General features: G+C 36.8%; 1 protein-coding gene across 1 annotated transcript; it reads left to right on the top strand.

Moving 5' to 3' along the window:
* The first annotated feature begins 11348 nt into the window (after nt 1–11348).
* On the top strand, nt 11349–12965 carry LOC104093331 (uncharacterized). Its single transcript, XM_009599059.4, has 3 exons — nt 11349–11901; nt 12042–12164; nt 12481–12965. Exons 1-3 carry the CDS (start codon nt 11484–11486, stop codon nt 12558–12560), a joined length of 621 nt encoding a protein of 206 aa, XP_009597354.1. The 5' UTR covers nt 11349–11483; the 3' UTR covers nt 12561–12965.
* The last annotated feature ends 5028 nt before the right edge of the window (nt 12966–17993 follow it).

The raw sequence follows: 17993 nt of genomic DNA, 5'->3' as shown, positions 1-17993 counted from the left end.
GGATCAAATAAGACTGATGCATCTCTATGACAGACCAGAATAATACCTGTGATGACCGAATCGGATGCAACTGCCTCCGTCCTAGAAGGAAGGGCTTAATATCTGGCCTGGCCTCCCCCTCTAGGGCGACCTCTACCTATCTAACCTCCACCTCAAGCTGGCTGTGTAGGTGGAGCGGTAGCTGGTGCTGTAACCATAGCCTGTGGACCCGGTGGAGCACGCGGTGCCTGAGTGATCTGTGGAGGTGTACCCTTCCTGAGTCTGGGGCAGTCCCTCATCATATGACGAGTGTCACCGCTCTAAAAATAAGCCCTCGGATTACGTGAATGCTATGACTGGCTTGGTCCTCATCGGCTAGACTGACCTCTGAAAGCACCCCATGCAGGAGGTGCACTAGATAATGGCGGTGCATAATAAGGAGCCTGGGGCCTAGGAGTGGCCGGAGCACCACTGGCGACTGGAAGTGTTGAATGACAGGGCGACCCACATAGCCCCTACCCTGACGAGCTGCAACTTGGGCATGAGTATCACTATATATGCCAGACTCTCGAGACCTCTTGGCCTCACTCTCCTCTCTCTCCCAAATCAACATACCCTCCAATCTCTTGGCGATCCCCACCACCTGCTGGTATGCGATGTCCATCTCTAACTCTCGGGCCATGCTAAATCTGATACTGGTGTTGAGCCCCTCAATAAATCGACGAACTCGCTCCTGAACTGTAGCAACCAAGGCTGGTGCATGCCTGGCCAAATCACTGAATCGGACCGTATACTCTGACATGGTCATAGAACCCTGGCGCAACTACTCAAACTCTGCGCGCCATGCATCTCTGAGACTTTGGGGGACATACTCCCTCAAGAACATATCTGAGAACTGAGTCCAAGTGAGTGAAGGTGCCTCGGTCGGGCTACCCAACTCATATGCTCGCCACCACTAATAAGCCACTCCTCTAAGTTGGAACGTAGTGAAAGAAACCCCATAAGACTCTACAACACCCATAGTACCGAGGATACGATGGAACTCCTCAAGAAAACCCTGGGCATCCTCTGACGCCAAGCCACTAAAAGTAGGGGGTGGTACTTCTTGTACCTCTCGAGCCTGAGCTGCTCCCCTTCAGAAACTGATGCCTTGACCTCGGGCTAAACTGGACCTACCGGGTGCATCGGTATGACCTCAGGAACCTGGTCGACCTGGACCCGCTGCTCTGGGGTACCGACGGCAGGAGTCTGTGCTCCTCCCCTGGTTTGAGATGTGGCAGGATCATGTGGTATCAATCCTGCATGAGCCAAGGTGCTGAACATGCTCAGAAACTGCGCGAGAGTCTCCTGGAGTGCTGATGCAGTAACAGGTGTCTCAGGTGCCTGCCCTCCAACTGGAGCAATTAGTGGCTCCTCTATAGTAGCTCGTGCGGGTGCTCTGGCTATACCACATGGACGTCCTCGGCCTCTACCCCGGCAACAGCCTCTCGCGGCTCTAGCAGGGGGTGCGGGTGTCTGATCATCTGATCCAGTTGTACGTGTCCTCACCATCTGTGAGAGAATAGAAAGACAGAAATTTAGAATCCGAAGTCAAAATCTCGCACGATAAGGAATCAAAGAAGTGAAGCTTTTCCTAATAGTTCCATAGACTCCCGAAGATAAGTATAGACGTCTCCGTATCGATCCGCGAGACTCTACTAAATTTGTGACTCATAAAACCTATGAACCTAGTGCTTTGATACCAAATTGTCACGACCCAAATTTCCCTTCGTAGGATGTCGTGACGACACCTAGTCGCTATGACTAGGTAAGCCTAACATTTGTGTGGAATAACAGAATATAAACTGAACTCAAACCCTAACACAAGAAATATAATAAAAACTACGAATCAAATAATTACAACTCGCAAAACCAGGTAGAAATAAGTCTCAAGATCTAAAGAGAAAATGCTAAGTGTTTCTATACATAAGAGTTTAATGAAAAATAAAGAAAGCAACATCATAAAGGTAGAGGGGGACTCTGAGGTCTGTAGACGCTGGAAGAAGTACCTTGAAGTCTCCACGCATGGTTATCTCACTGGTATCCGGCCTGGTAGGAAGAACCTGGATCTGCACAAAAAGATATGCAGAAGTGTAGCATGAGTACACTATAACGGTACCTAGTAAGTTCCAAGCCTAACCTCGATCGGGTAGTGACGAGGTCAGGTCAGGGCCCTGCTGGAATAAGAGGGAAAAACAAAGCAGAAGATATAACAATATAATGAAATGACTGAGAATTGAAATAACGAGAAATTACAGAAGGTAACAACACAGCAAATAAGGGTAAACAACAGGGGCACTCCCGAGGTACCACCTCGTAGTCCCAAATATAAATATGCAACAGGGGGAGCTCCCGAGGTACCGCCTCGTAGTCCCAAAAGTAAATATGCAACATGGACGCTCCCGAGGTACCGCCTCGTAGTCCCAAAGTAAATACACAACTCATAACCTATGGAACAACGAATTTATAGCAAGGAATCCTACAGTTAAAGACTGAATACAAGAATCAAGGAAGCAGGTAATTCAACTAAGCATGTTGCACAAATTGCAAATAAGAGTTAAGACACATAGACATGCGACATTAGGCTAAACATGATGACTACACATGCTAGAGCAACTCAGTTAAGGAATTAAAAGAAAACTACTCAGCGAGAACCAGATTTTTCAACATTTAACCCGAGTACGCACTCATCACCTCGCGTAGGCAGCCTTCACGTATTTCAAATATCATAACAGTACCAAAACTAAGGAGAATTTCCCCAACACAAGGTTAGACAAGTCACTTACCCCAAATCTCGCTCAATCAGTCGATAAGAATGCCTTTCCCTCGACTTTCCGACTCCGAACGACATAAATCTAGCCAAAAGCAATTACATACTATAAATACAACTACAAGAAACTAATTTAAGTAGTAAATCTACGACTTTAGCAAAGAATCGAAAAATCGCCCCAAAAGGTCGACCTAGGCCCACGTCTCAGAATCGGGAAAAAATCACAAAATACGAACACCCATTCAATATCGAGTTCACCCATACCAAAATTACTCAATCCGATACAAAATTCTCGATCAAAAACTTAAAATTCGGCCTAAGGATTTTTCCACCCTTTTCACAAATTTTTCAACCCAAATCCCTAATTAAAGGAAGAATGAATGATATCTTAGTGGGAATTAATCAAAAACAAGTCAAGAATCCTTACGTAAATGTTTCCTCTGAAAAACCCTCGAAATTTTGCCTCAGTCCGAGCTCTCTAGGTCCAAAAGTGGAGAATGAAATCAAACCCTCGAACTTAGGCCTTTTCTACCTAGTGAATTCGCACCTGCGGAAATCCGCAGGTGCGGATCTCAGTTAGTCCAGACACGTCCGCTTCTGCAGACCCAAATGCATATCTACGCTTCTGCTTCTGCGACCAAGGAGCACTTCTGCGCACGTGCTCCTGCGGACCAAGTCCGCTTCTGCGCTCATCCTTCTGCAGAAGCGACGCCGCTTATGCGACCTCCTCGTTGCACCTCTAACCACTGGCCACCTTCTCTAGGTCCGCTTCTGCGCTTGGCCTCACGCTTCTACGTGCCTGCACCTGCGGTCAATCTTGCGCAGGTGCGGTTGCACTAGAACTGGTGCACTTTAGCCATTCTTTAAACTTCAACTTGATCCGTTAACCATCCGAAATCAACCCAGGCTCTAGGGACCTCAACGAAACATACCAAAAAGTCCTAAAACATCATACGAAGTTAGTCGAGTCTCTAAATCGCATCAAACAATGCTAAAAATATAAATTGCACATCGATTCAAGCCTAATGAACTTTAAAACTTCAAACTTCTACATCTGACGCCGAAACCTATCAAATCAAGTTCGAATGACCTCAAATTTTGCACACAAGTCATAATTGACATTACAGACATACTCCAACATCCGGAATTGGAATCCGACCCTGATATCAAAAGTTCACTCCCGGTCAAACTTTTTAAAAATTATCCAATTTTCCAACTTTCGTCAATTAATGTTGAAATGACCTACGGACCTTCAAATCAACATTCGGACATGCTCCTAAGACCAAAATCACCCTACAGAGCTATTGGAATCGTGAAAACTCCATTTCGGAGTCGTCTTCACACAATTCAATCTACGGTCAATTCCTACGACTTAAACTTTTATTTTAGGGACTATGTGCCCCATTTCACCCTGAAACCAAAAACCAAACCTCCCGGCGAGTCACAAAATCCAAAAATGAGATAGAGGGAGCAATAAATAGGGGTTCGGAGCTAGTTCTCTCAAAACGACTAGCCGAATCATTACAGAAGTAATAAAAGATATATGTCGGTGATCATCATCAGTTAGTTCATCAGAATTTGGAAATTTGGTGTTCGAATGAGAAACAAAATCAAGATTTTTAAAATAAAACCCAAAAAATGTTGCACCAAATGTCGTGGTGGCCACACGATGAAGACAACTTTCAGTAGAATAATAGTATAGTTTAAGTTGAAAAACTACTAATTATGTCCATTTATAAGTAGCTTATTATAAAAATTGGCCAATTAATAAAATATTACTAATATTAGCCAATTAGATATTTGTAGCCAAAAAATGGTTCAATTTTTGCTTTCTTCTGAGTGGGTGTTATCAGAATAGATTGGGTATATCTTAAGAAGTTTGAATCTCAATTTACGGATGATTTGGCGAAGTTTGAGGTGATTTGAATTGAAAATTTGAAGTAGAAGAAGAAACATGAAAAAAAATGATATGTGTATCACGCTACGTATCATTTGTGTAGCACATATATATCATATTTGTATCAAATGTGTATAACATATATATCCATGTATACCTGTGTATGTGATACATGTGTCGCAGGAGAATTTTTTAAACTCGATGTTAACTACGAATTTTGATACCAAATCAGTCCAATTCACCTCCAATCTTTCATAAAATTTGTATATTGATTCATCTATATGTTTTCAATAAATTTAAACCATACCCATTGAAAAAAGTCATTGATTTTTGGAATCTTGTATTTTTGTTTTTGTATTTCATCACCTTGTTTGCTATCTCATCCATGGAATTTTCTTTCCGTCTTGCATCTAATATTGCTGATTACGCTTAAAAATATGGAAGGAGATTTTTTCATGTGATTCTTGGAGAGAAAGAACCTTATTTATTTGTGTTTTTAATTTTTATATGTTCTTGGCTAGTTTTAGTAGGTTTATGATTAATGGCTAGAGGTCGGTAAGTTGAAACTTATTTGGGACATTTTGTAAGATTCCTGTTTAAGTTAGGGGTGGTAATTTGAGTCCAAATCAATTTAACCCGTCCAAGGTTGAGCCATTCATTGATCCACATATTTATTGAACTCAACCCATCTTGATGCAGCACATCTCAAGCCATTTAAAGTTGGGCTTAATTTTAGCCCAAACTAATCCATGAGTAACTTTGCTAAATGATTTTTAAAATAATTATTTTTTGTTTGATATATTATATATGACTATAACAAAAGAAAAAAATAGTCTTATGTGATAATTAACCATTCATAAGAAAATAACACATTAATTAAAGTTTGGTAAGACTTGGGCGGGTTGGGCAATGACCCAAATTTAACATATCTTGACTCAATCCATCTCAGCATAAGGTTAATTACCTCCTCCCTATTTATTGATTCAACTCATTTTAACCCGCCCAAAATCATCCCAACTCGCCGGTTGAAGTTGTTCTCGCGGTGGTATGCTCTTCGAACAAAAATGAAAGTTAAGAAAAGGCTTAAATTTGATGAGATGAAAAAAACCCGGAAACCTAGACCACAGATTTCATATGCAATAAACTACTAACTGAATATGATAAATGGATAAAAGAACATAGTTATTCCTCCGTATTATCCATTAAAATATGAGTTGGATAATAAAATATTTAAAAACGAGTCAAATATGGATAAGAACCATATTATCTACTTAGAAAATAGATAACCAGTGTATAATTAATGAGTTTAACTTTACATTTGTAAAGCCTCAAATTGGGGTTCCTCAAGTTTGGGAGACTAGGAATTATCTCAAAAGTGATCATATTCAAGAAGATGGTTGTCCATATTATTCGCGGTTAACCAATTTTTTATCCGTATTAAATATGGATCGAATCAGAAAATTTATCCGTTTTTATATTACCCGTTTTTGACCCGTCTCATATCCGCCCGCCCGTTTGGCACCTCTATTTTGGAGGAATCATACATGCATGAAACAAGATATTTCCTGCCAATCTTCGGAGCGGAGTCCATTATTATTCATGAGAAAAAAAGTCACTCCCTTGACTTCTTTATTATTCGTACATAGTATCAAAGATAAAGAAATAAGAAATGATGGAAAGGAAATGCTGAGTTAATTGTCGACACTACACACTACCTACACGAAACATAGAGATTCATCGTAAACAGGCGACGCACGACATGTACAACAAATTATGCAATCACCGCAATCAACGTCTGAAATACAAAGTCTCCCACAGGTATTAAGTTGCGGCATTATCCTCCTCTTGATTCCTGAAATATCATAATCAACATCCCGTGCATCAACGACATTTGTATTTGAGGACCATGGCGCATTCACTGAAATATTTCATCATATCAAATAAGAGAATGATCGATAAAATATGAAAATGAACAACAATTAAATGTCATGCATAAAAGTACATGTATATCCTTACAGGCATACATGCGTATGAAACTCGTGCAAACTTGTATAAGTATACATACATATATGTGGCCAATGCAGCAATGTAAAAGTACAATTCAAAGATAAATAGAGATAATATGGATTACTAACTAGTGGCTGCGATGATAAGAGTGGCCAGAATCAAACTCAGCTTAAGGAATTCCATACTAAGAAGAATACTTCAATTCGCTCTTTATGAATATTTGTAAATGGATATCTCACTCCTTTCCAAATGCCACAGTTTATAGACCTCTCCAGAAAATGCATTTTGCTTCCTTTTTTTAAAAATACCTTTTCTTGTTGCTTAACTTTTCGTTGGGGTCAACTCTTGCAAGTGCTAGTCTTCGTTTTTAATTATAAATGAAATATATATTATATAAAGTTTCTTTTACTCTCACATCTTCCAACAAATATATTTGAAATAAAATAATTTGACCAAGAAGTATTCTAGTAATTCCTATAAAAATGATGATCTGACCTGATTTAAGATCCATTATTTTTGTGAGATGCACGTGAAATTTATGATGGCTCCGGTCTAGTATATACGTAATTCGTAATATGCACATGGCTACTAATAATTTGTATTAAAGTAAGTGTTATTCCTTGATTAAAGGAAACTATTTACCTTTTATTATATGACCAGTGAATATGTTTGCATTTCACGTGATTATAAAAGATTTAGGTGAATTTATGAAATAATTTTTTTTCTAATCAAGAATATTACAATCAAATGCAAATATCTCACATTTTAAAATGCATATATCAAATATATCCATTTTTATTATATTAAACAAAATTATTTATTGAAGAGATCAATTAAGGAACCTTGGTCACAATCTACAAAGTACTGCCCTACTATATTTTTGTATTTTTTTCAGAGTTTAATTATTAATAATTAAAGATTTATATTTATATCAACTATAAAGTTGAACGATCACTCTTACTCTATTACATGTAGACTTGCTCACATCATCTGTTTACCCGTAAAACGGTACAGTTGAATTTATACGTGGTTTCTAGATAAATGAACTAATTTGATCCTCAAATAATATAACAATTGGAGAAATGTATAATACTTAGCCTTGAAATATAGATGAAACAACAGAGATGACAGTTCCGGGAACAAAGCTTCCGGGCACAGCAATGATGAGATCAAAAAGCAAGTAAATAAAACTGTATTAAGCTTTGTATAGAATACAATGTAAGTTTTGCCAGAAAATTTGTGTCCTTACAACGGTAACTGAGCTCGTTATTTATAGTTATATCTAGGGAAAAAGGTCCTACGATCGTGCCCTCCTTTAATGTCTATTATGAAGGTCGTTGATGAAGATGTAACGGTGAACATAAATGTCAAATTTTTTGTAACGGACCGTCGCTTTTAATGCTGCAGAATATTCCTTAGTAAATGCTACCAGGCGCAGAGCATTTAATACACCTTTATGAATGTTATCCTTTCCGGTGACAAGCAGAGTTGCTGCGTTCGGTTCTCAGCCATCCCATCTTGAATTTCACATGTCCTCCTTTTAATCAGTCACGTATCATATCATATTTTTCCTTATACAGATAGTCCCCCTGCTTTCCGGTGACATAACTTTGTGTTACCGGGAAGTTTGTAGAAATATCTTTTTGGCGGGAATTACTATAACTCCCTCTGAAGGTATATGACGGTTGATTAGACGCACGTCTCTCCGTATTTAATGCCTCGAACACGCGGCATCCCATGATTCAACACAACTTTTTCCGATTATCAAGGTAGTCATGGCCATGAATTTAGCCGCCAACATTTTACTTATACGCAATTTTCTTTTCCTTTACGTTTCACAACTGCTTGAGATTTTGATTTGCATCCTTGTTTTCCACCTTAGTTATCTGTATAGGGTAAAATATGATATGACACGTTGCTGATTAAAAGGAAGACACGTGGAATCCAAGATGGGATGACTGAGGACCGAACGCAGTCACTCTGCTTGTCACCGGAAATGATAATATTCATAAAGGTGTATTAAATGCTCTGCGCCCGATAACATTTACTAAGGAATATTCTGCAGCATTAGTAAGAGCGACGGTCCGTTACAAAGAGTTTAGCATTTATGTTCACCGTTATATTTTCATCAATGACCCTCATAATTGACATTAAAGGAGGGCACGATCTTGTGACCTTTTTCCCTAGACATAGCAATAAATAGTGACTTCAGTTACCTTTGTAAGGGAAACGAATTTTCTGGAAAAACTTACATTGTATTCTATACAAAGCTTAATACAATTTTATTTACTTGCTTTTTGATCTCATCATTGCTGTGTCCGGAAGTTTTGTTCCCGGAACTGTCATCTCTGCTGTTTCATCTATATTTCAAGGCTAAGTATTATACATTTCTTCAATTGTTATATTATTTGAGGATCAAATTAGTTCACTTGTCTAGAAACCATGTATAAATTCAATTGTACCGTTTTACGGATAAACATCATCTAAACTAGTTAACATATTAAACCCCAATAAAGTATTGCCATATACAAAAATATAAATTTGTTTTGTATGTTTGTAATATATATACAACATCAGAACATATCTGGTTTTCCCTTTTGGCCTTTTCCATGTCAAACAATCAAAGCATACTTTTGGAGCCCTAGGAAGGGCATGCGATTTTTGATTGTCTGAGTGGTTATAGGTGCAATTTTTAATAATTGTTCAGATTTTGAGGTTCAAATTTTTCCTACAGCTTCATGAGCAGAAAACACAATTTTCCGCGTCCGGGCCTTTGGTTTGGATTTTAATTACCGTAGAAAATATGGGTCCTCCCATAATGGATGTTCTAAGGCCTATTAGGATATTAGGATTATTAAAATTAACTCTAATAGTTCTTATATATAAGTACATTTAAGGTGTACAATTAAATATATTGTCTATAATATTTTTTACTATCAAAGCTAGGGTTTAGACTGTGAGATTGAGGTTGCTCCGATATAACTCATATTTTTGCTTCCGCTACATAAATAATTCTCGTTTTATGATTTATCCGTTATCTATTTAGTATAAATCAATGTTTTCCTTCAATTACTATCTGTAATAGTTGTTTCATCGTCGTATAAAATGAGTCGACTTTTTTTCCTATAATATGTTACTTTAATCAGTAACGTATGCAAGATTCTTGGTAAACACTGCCACGTAACACAATGAATTTTTCTATAACAATATCATATTAAGAAAACATGTTCGAATCCTATCAATAGAAAACAATGACAGATTTTGTTTCTAATGGCTAAGCTAGTGAATTAGTTTAGCATTATGGTTAATTGGTTATACATCTTTTCAATTTGATTCACGTGTGATATGGGGAAGTCCAAGTTGAGGCTCAATTTCTAGTAGACTCAGATTATAGGATTTCTATATTTAATGGATCTTCTTGAGACGATGAAAGCCATTGGAGTTGAAACAATCGAACTTGGCTGGCCAGGGATATGAGAATTTTTTTTGGGTTAAATGGAAGGAAAAAAATGATATGCTTACAACTAAATGCAAGCATATCACATTTTTAAAATGCATATATAAAATATATGTCAAATATAACCAATTTTATTATAATAAATGAGTATTAAAATTGTTTAGTGAAGAGACTAAGGCATCTTATACAATCTTCTTTTACCACTTAGTCGCAATCTAAAAAGTACTCTCCTACTATGTTTTTATATATATCAACTATAAATAGTTGAAACTCTTACTCTATTACATGTAAGCTTGCTCAGATCACCGAAATTAGTTAAAGTATTAAACCCCAATAAAGCATAAGCAAATTAAAAAATAAAATTTGTAGTGTGTCTGTGTATTTCATATTACAAGTAAGCACTTCTTATCTGATCATTAAATTTCTGGAATTGGAGATTTCGGTTATTTAAAGCATCTGGACTCGCAAAATGACACTTGGATTGCTTGCCCCGTTTAAATAGCAATTCCAGCAATCAATTTTCCAGCCTTTCCACTCGGTTTGGTTTTCTGTGTTTACTACAAAATTAATCTCATGCACTAAAATAACGGTGGCTTAATTTTGTTTGGAAGACGGAAGGTTATTTATTATTAAGTAAGCTATTGATACTAATCTTGTATATTAAGGTAAATGACTCAAATTTCTGGAGTATTTAATTTAAGTTGCAGTGCTCTTGTAGGTTCATACACAGTCGTCGAGCAATAATTTCGATAAATAAACGAACTTATTAAAAGAAACACTAATAATTATTTGAATTTAATCCAAATGTTAATTTGAGTACTTTATCTCTTTGATAAATAAAAAAACTTATTAAAAGAATCTTCTTAAACGTAATGACTAACGAGTCATTTATGCAATAAATAATGTAAGAAGCAAGTTTCTCTTGAATACCGTTAGCCGTTACAAATGAAGGGAGAGTTGCAAATTAAAGAGGGAAAGGCCGCAAATAAAGGCAGTCCTTTAGCAATCCCACATTAAACTCTTCCTAAACCTTAGTGCATGCCATTACCCTGCCTTTACAAAGCCAAATTTTCCATTTCCTTAAAGAAATTAAAGCCATAGCCTATCGACCTTTATATATAATCATCTTGTTCACCTACACATTTTTAACGGCTAGCCAAGGCGGTCGTTTTCTAGCCCCGCCGTGGCAGCCTATTTTATTTTCATCACCTTTCACCAAAAGTCTTATTATTTTAACTAATTTTACGATTTGTATTATCATTGTTATATTGTTTTATTAAAGATTAACTTTCCCTGTATGTGAAAAGTCGAATATCTTGATCTGACTATTCAACATGGGGGAGGTTAATACTACTCATGCGGACCAGGAGAAACATTTGTCATCATCGTCGTCGTCTTCGAGTGAATTATCAGAATGCGAGGAGTTACAACGTTTAGAAGAGGCACCACCCTTTTGGAGGAACCCTAATAAGAGGTTATCGAAGCAACTTTCCATGTGCGAGATTCCACGTGACATTGCATGGGAGAAACGACGTCGTCAGTTTCTCCATCAAGAGAGGAAAAAGAATATAATTGGGATTCAAGATCATGACGATGTAACGGACGAGGATCTCAACGAACTCAAAGGTTGCATAGAATTAGGGTTTGGATTTAACGAAGAAGAAGGCCAGAGGCTCTGTAGCACGTTGCCGGCGCTAGATCTTTATTTTGCAGTGAACCGTCAATACTCGACGAGCCCTATATCTTCACCAGGTAGCCAATGGCGAGACTAGAAACTCCATTAATGGTGTACATGATTTAATATACATGTATACTTTTTGACGTAAAAACACAATATAATTTCTCTATACTTATTATAATTTTATAACGAAGGGTATTCAACACCACTGCAGGTAGCAATAAAGGTTCCTTATCCTCTCCAGGTTCCTCAACTTCTCTTGGACCTGGATTTAGATCCTCGTCGTTTGGAAGCCCTAGGAGTGATCCTGCTGATGCTTGGAAGATTTGTAGCCCAGGTAATTAGGTATCTATATATTTTTGTTATTTAAAGCTAAAACAATGAGAAAACGGAGAAATTAAATTAGATCAGACTACACACACAATAATTAAAGAATCTTTGGGTTATGTGTAGGCTAAGAAAGTCAAATGTAAAAGTCAAAATTATTAAATTGAAAAGGTTATGATTCTTATATAGTCTAGATAGAACAAACGATAATTAATTATTGATGCAATAACTTTTATCTAAGTAATTTCTAAAGATATTACAGTTATATATTAGCTAGCATATTGGTAATATTCTGATAATGTTGGTGATTATGATATTATGTGCAGGTGATGATCCTCAACAAGTTAAGACAAAGTTGAGGCATTGGGCACAGGCAGTGGCTTGTTCTGTCAAGCAGTCTTATTGAAGGGTTGGAGATCATTGGACTATATTAATTAGTAGAAAACATAGTCAAAATTAACCTGGTCATGTGTCTAATTTCAAGAACGAGAAATTTTCTTCTTTTTGTCTTGAGTTAATGGCACAACACCTTTCTGGTTTGTGTATCAAGGCAAGGAGTGAAGTAGCTTCATTGGTTTGAAGATATTTTTTTTTTCTAGCAGCTTTTGGATTCCCACCATGGTTTTTGCTTTCCAATATATATGTCAAACAATTTTAGTTTTTTTTGTTGACTTTTGAACATCTTGTTTTGGGGACTAAGATCAGGGCCATGATGGAAGCTCTAAATTTTTAGAGCACTTCTTTATGTATGTAAATATATGTTATGGGTTTTAACTGGCTATTATATGAAGTCAAAGTGCTGCTTTTACTAGTGAGAAGCATTGAATTCTTGCTCACGAGTAAGCATAAGCTAGTTGTGAACTATGAATCATGTCATTGGGATCCATGTCAATCTAGTCTTCAATGAACGATGTGGTCATCATCAAAGGTGGACCAAAAAGTCCTCCATTTTAGAATCGTGATTGACTAAAATTGACTAACGACGTTTGATAAACTTTTATTTTAACGACGTTTGATAATAGTTGACTAGAATCCTTTTTTTGAGCATTTTCTTATTTAACACCTAGGATGACAATGGGGCGGTGCGGGTTTAGACATATGCGGGGCGGGCAAGTTTAGATAAATGCGGTGCTGAACGGGTCAACATAAATTTTTTAAATATCTATGCGGTTCGAATTTGTGACTTTGTGTTAATTCTCTTCAGCTTTTGGTGTTCCCCTGTCGGCTCTACCTCTAAAGACAAGCCTGAAGCTCTCTATCAGTCATAGAATGCAGAAGATTCAAATTCTTTATATTGAAATCAAATCATATTAAGTCTTGAAATCGTTCTATCACCTAAACCTATAGACTTAACTTCACAACAATTAATACATTAAGAATTTAATTTGGTTTATTCTGTTACTTGGATTTAGCTTCCGATTTCGGTGAAAACTTTTAAATTTTTTTGGGCTTATCCTTCCGGCAAATAGCAACAAAATCCAGCTTTAATTTACAAACTAGTAAATTTATCCGCTCTTCGCACGATTTATAATGCATAGATAAATTTTTAGAAAGATTAGTAGAGAGTACAATGAATTTATGTACTACAGTATATCTCTTTTTATGAAAAAGAGAACACTTAGGAGTATAAATCAGTGTTTTAAAAGGCGTGGGCGTAAGGTGAGGCGTTTTGCATATGACTCAGTGAGGCGTAAGCCCTGAGGCACGGAGCGTAAGCCCCATAGGTATTTAATTTTTAATATTTTATAAAATAATATAATGACAGTAAATATTTATAAACAGGTAAAATTGCATAAAAATTAAAGAAATATATATATATATATATATATATATATAGCATGAATACAATGTCACTTTACAAAAATACCCTTATAATATTAACCATAATAACTCATAATAAAAGGGTATAATCGGAATTCTAGATATTAGCCTTATAATCCTATTAGTTTTAGGACACAATACTACACGTTAGGAATCCTATATGATTACCTTTAGGAATCCTATTAGTATAATTACTTTCGGATTGTCTAATTCATTTAAAATTGAACAAGTAAATATCTTTAGTCATTAGGATATACTTCTTAAAAATTTCTATTACTAATTTAATTTGAAAACGTATTATAATGTCCTATTACTAATTTAATTTGAGTATGTATATGTTGTCCAAATCCATTTAGAAAAAGGAGAACCTATATTATTATAAAATCATAAATATAATATTAATATACCAAAATAGCCCTAAAATATTAAACGGAAGAACTCATAGGAAAAGGAATAACTACAATAACCTATATTTTGGACTACAATACCTTCTATGCTAATTTTTAATATTTAATATTTTGAAATTAATAAAATCAATTTTATAAGAATCCTTCGTATTGGAAATACATGACCACTCTATAATGTCCAATACCAAGAAAAAATAAAAGTTAAATGGACTGCATAAAGAGTTGATATTGAGAAAAAACTTGTAACGACCCGACCAGTCGTTTTGAGCATTTATGCTCTTTTCAACTATTTGAGGTCTTGCATAACTTCCTACAAGGTATTATGACTTATGTGAATTGTCGATTTTGATTTTAAGGTATTTCGGAGTTAGCTTGGAAGAATGAATTTCATGTTGGAAGCTTCAGTTAAAATAGTTTACCAGATATTAACTTATATGTAAACGACCCCGGAATAGAGTTTGGATGATTCCAATAGCTCTGTATGGTGATTATGGACTTAGGAGCATGTCCGAAAAATTATTTGGAGGTCCATAGTAGAATTAGGCTTGAAATGGCGAAAATTAAATTTTTGGAAAGTTTGACCGGGGGTTGACTTCTTGATATCAGGGTCGGAATCCGATTTCGAAAATTGAAATAGGTTTGTTATGTCATTTATGACTTGTGTAAAAAATTTGAGGTCAATCGGACTTGATTCGATAGGTTTCGGCATCGAATGTAGAAGTTGGAAATTTCATAATAGACTAAAGTTCAAGTGAGTTCGCACAAGACCCAACTTCAAATAAGCATAACTATGATGATACAAAGTGTTATATGGTGTATTACCTATAAATTGAAATATCTTTGAGTCTATTTTCTAACGCTTCAAACCGTTCATCATTTGGACATTCTTACAAGAAGTTATGACCAAATTACCAAAGGATGGAAAAATACAATTATGCGACCAATTATGCGATCGCAAAATAGTTATGCGACCGCAAAACTGCTTCTGCGACCGCAAAATGGTCGCAGAATGGACCAGAAGAGCCCAGTTCTGGGCACCGATTTTGCGATCGACTTTGCGGCCCGCATACCCATTCTGCGGTCCATTATGCGACCGCAGACCTACTTTCGGAGGGTTAATTTTTCTATTTTTATAACCTGATCCCATTTTGATAAATAGGCTTTGGGACTCATTTTGGAGCAAAAATATGACATTTTTAGAGAGAAGAGAGAGTGTTCTAGAGAGATGAATAAGCTCAAGTGCTTTGTTCATCAAGGTTTTGTTCAAGCTTTGAAATCCAACAAGGAAATATCACAAGATCTTCACCCAAGAGGTAAGGTTCTAACCCCTAGTCTTCAATTTCGAGTTTGGGTAAAGATGGGTGATTAAGAGTTGATTTTTGGGTGTAATAGTATTATTTATACATATCAATAAGGTTTATGGAAAGATTGTTGAGTTCAAATGGGTAAAGATTGGGTTGAAAATGGTAGAAATCTTCAAAGACTTTAATTGAAGATTTGAGGGTCGAGTTGATGTTGGAATTTGGTGAAATTTGTATGTTTGGACTCGTGGTTGGATGGACGTTCATATTTTATAACTTTTATCGGGTTCCGAGACATGTGCGATTTTTTAGTTAATTTCGGACTTTATTAGAAAATTAGTATCTCCTAATGAAATTAATTACAATAATTGGTATTGACCGAATCGAATTAATTATGGCTAGATACGAGGCTTTCGGAGACCAATTTTCATGGCAAGGGCATAGAGGAATAAAGAATTACACGGTTTGAGGTAAGTAATAGTTATAAATGTGGTCCTGAAGGTATGAAACCCCAGATTTTGGTATTATGTGATTATTTTGGAGGTGACGCACATGCTAAGTGACAGGCGTGTGGGCGTGCACCGAGGGGATTGTGACTTGTTCCGTCCCGAAAAACTGTAAAGTTGAATAATTTGTTGTTAGCTATATGCTCTCTATGTGTTGATAAAATTTGACTGTAAATCATGTAAGAAATCATGCTTAGGCTATGTGATAGTACTGTTGGGACCCACAGAGGTCGCGTACTTGTTGAATTTCCTGCTAAATGCTATATGTACTCAGTCTCAGTTTTTACTTGCACATTTTATCTCAGACTCTGTTATTATTATTGATACATCATATCATTGTTGTTTGGGCTGATTTCATGATTATTGAGAGCCCGAGAGACTGGAGAGATTTATGAATAAGTGAGGCCGACAGCCTGATTGTGAGATATTGATACTATAGCATGTGAGTTGTCCGTGCAACACGTGAGTTGGCCGTGCAGATCCTTATATTATACTATGGCATGTGAGTTGTCCGTGCAACACGTGAGTGGGCCGTGCGGATCCTTATATTATACTATAGCACATGTGTTGGTCGTGCAACACGTGAGTTGGCCGTGCAGATCTAGATATTTATATTATGGCACGTGAGTTGTCCGTGCAGATTATAGCGCTTGGGCTGTAGGAGCCCTTCCAGAGTCTGTACACCCCCCAGTGAGCGCGGGTACCCATTGAGTGTGAGTGATGAGGGCTATCTGCTGTCACCTAGTTGCTATCTGTCATTGTTGTGAAATCTCTGAAAGATTTTATATACGGATTACATGAACATGAACTATATAAAAATTGATTTGACATTAAACTGCCAGATTTGAAAGTATGTCTATTCTTTGCTGGAACTACTGAATATGAACTGTAACTGTGTAGCTCGTCACTATCTTTAGTTCTTTATTTATTATTGTTACTTACTGAGTTGGTTGTACTCATACTATGCCCTGCACTTTGTGTGTAGATCTAGGTGTTCTCGATCATAGAAGGTATTGATTCTCTCGCACAGTTGACATTTTTGGAGATTCAGAGGTAGCTGCCGTGTTTTGCAGACCTTGTCTCTTCTTCCATATCTACTTGTTTATTGTATTTGATCTCAGACTATTATAGACCGTATTTTTCAGACTTGTATTCAGATTAGATGCTCATGTACTCAGTGACAACAGGTTTTGGGAGTGGTTGTATCGGCAATTGTAAGATTTGTGGATTTTATTGAAATATTATATTTTCAAACTTAAGAGAAATTGTGGTTTATTGAGATTTTTGGCTTGCCTAGTATTGAGATAGGTGCCATCACGACGGATGAGATTTTGGGTCGTGACAAGTTGGTATTTGAGCTTTAGGTGACATAGGTATCACGAGTCATGAGCAGGTTTAGTAGAGTCTTGCGGATCGGTACAAAGACATCTGTACTTATCTTCGAGAGGCTGCCGAACCCTTAGGAAAAAATCACTTTCTTGTATTCTATCATGCGAAATTGATTCAGCTTGAAACATAACTCTTTGAATTCCTTCTACGCATTCGTATGCGCACATGAGTGCTCGGTATCAGTTGTGCATCGCCATCTTGTGATTCTATGAACGAGGTTCAAGATGTGTGTTATGTGTTTTGGTGATGGTCCAGTCTGGAGGACTTAAGGCCAGGTTTAGACCGCAGCTTAGGCTCGGTAGCTTCAGTTGTAACATGTACATTGGACTCATATGTCCGGTAATGTCCCTACGAGTGGAATTTGTGGCTCGATGAGCGGTGGAATGGCTTTGTGATGAGTATGATATAATTGCGA

Source organism: Nicotiana tomentosiformis, chromosome 1, assembly GCF_000390325.3.
Source record: "Nicotiana tomentosiformis chromosome 1, ASM39032v3, whole genome shotgun sequence".
Classification (NCBI taxonomy): domain Eukaryota; kingdom Viridiplantae; phylum Streptophyta; class Magnoliopsida; order Solanales; family Solanaceae; genus Nicotiana; species Nicotiana tomentosiformis.
The sequence above is the reverse complement of the archived record's forward strand: the minus strand, read 5'-3'. Positions and strand labels throughout refer to the sequence as shown.

Excerpts from the sequence above, each read along its gene's own strand:
- LOC104093331 (XM_009599059.4), top strand. The coding sequence starts at position 11,484 with ATGGGGGAGGTTAATACTACTCATGCGGACCAGGAGAAACATTTGTCA. Across the intron at positions 11,902-12,041 it reads GAGCCCTATATCTTCACCAG|GTAGCAATAAAGGTTCCTTA; the intron begins GTAGCCAATGGC and ends ACACCACTGCAG. Across the intron at positions 12,165-12,480 it reads TTGGAAGATTTGTAGCCCAG|GTGATGATCCTCAACAAGTT; the intron begins GTAATTAGGTAT and ends TATTATGTGCAG.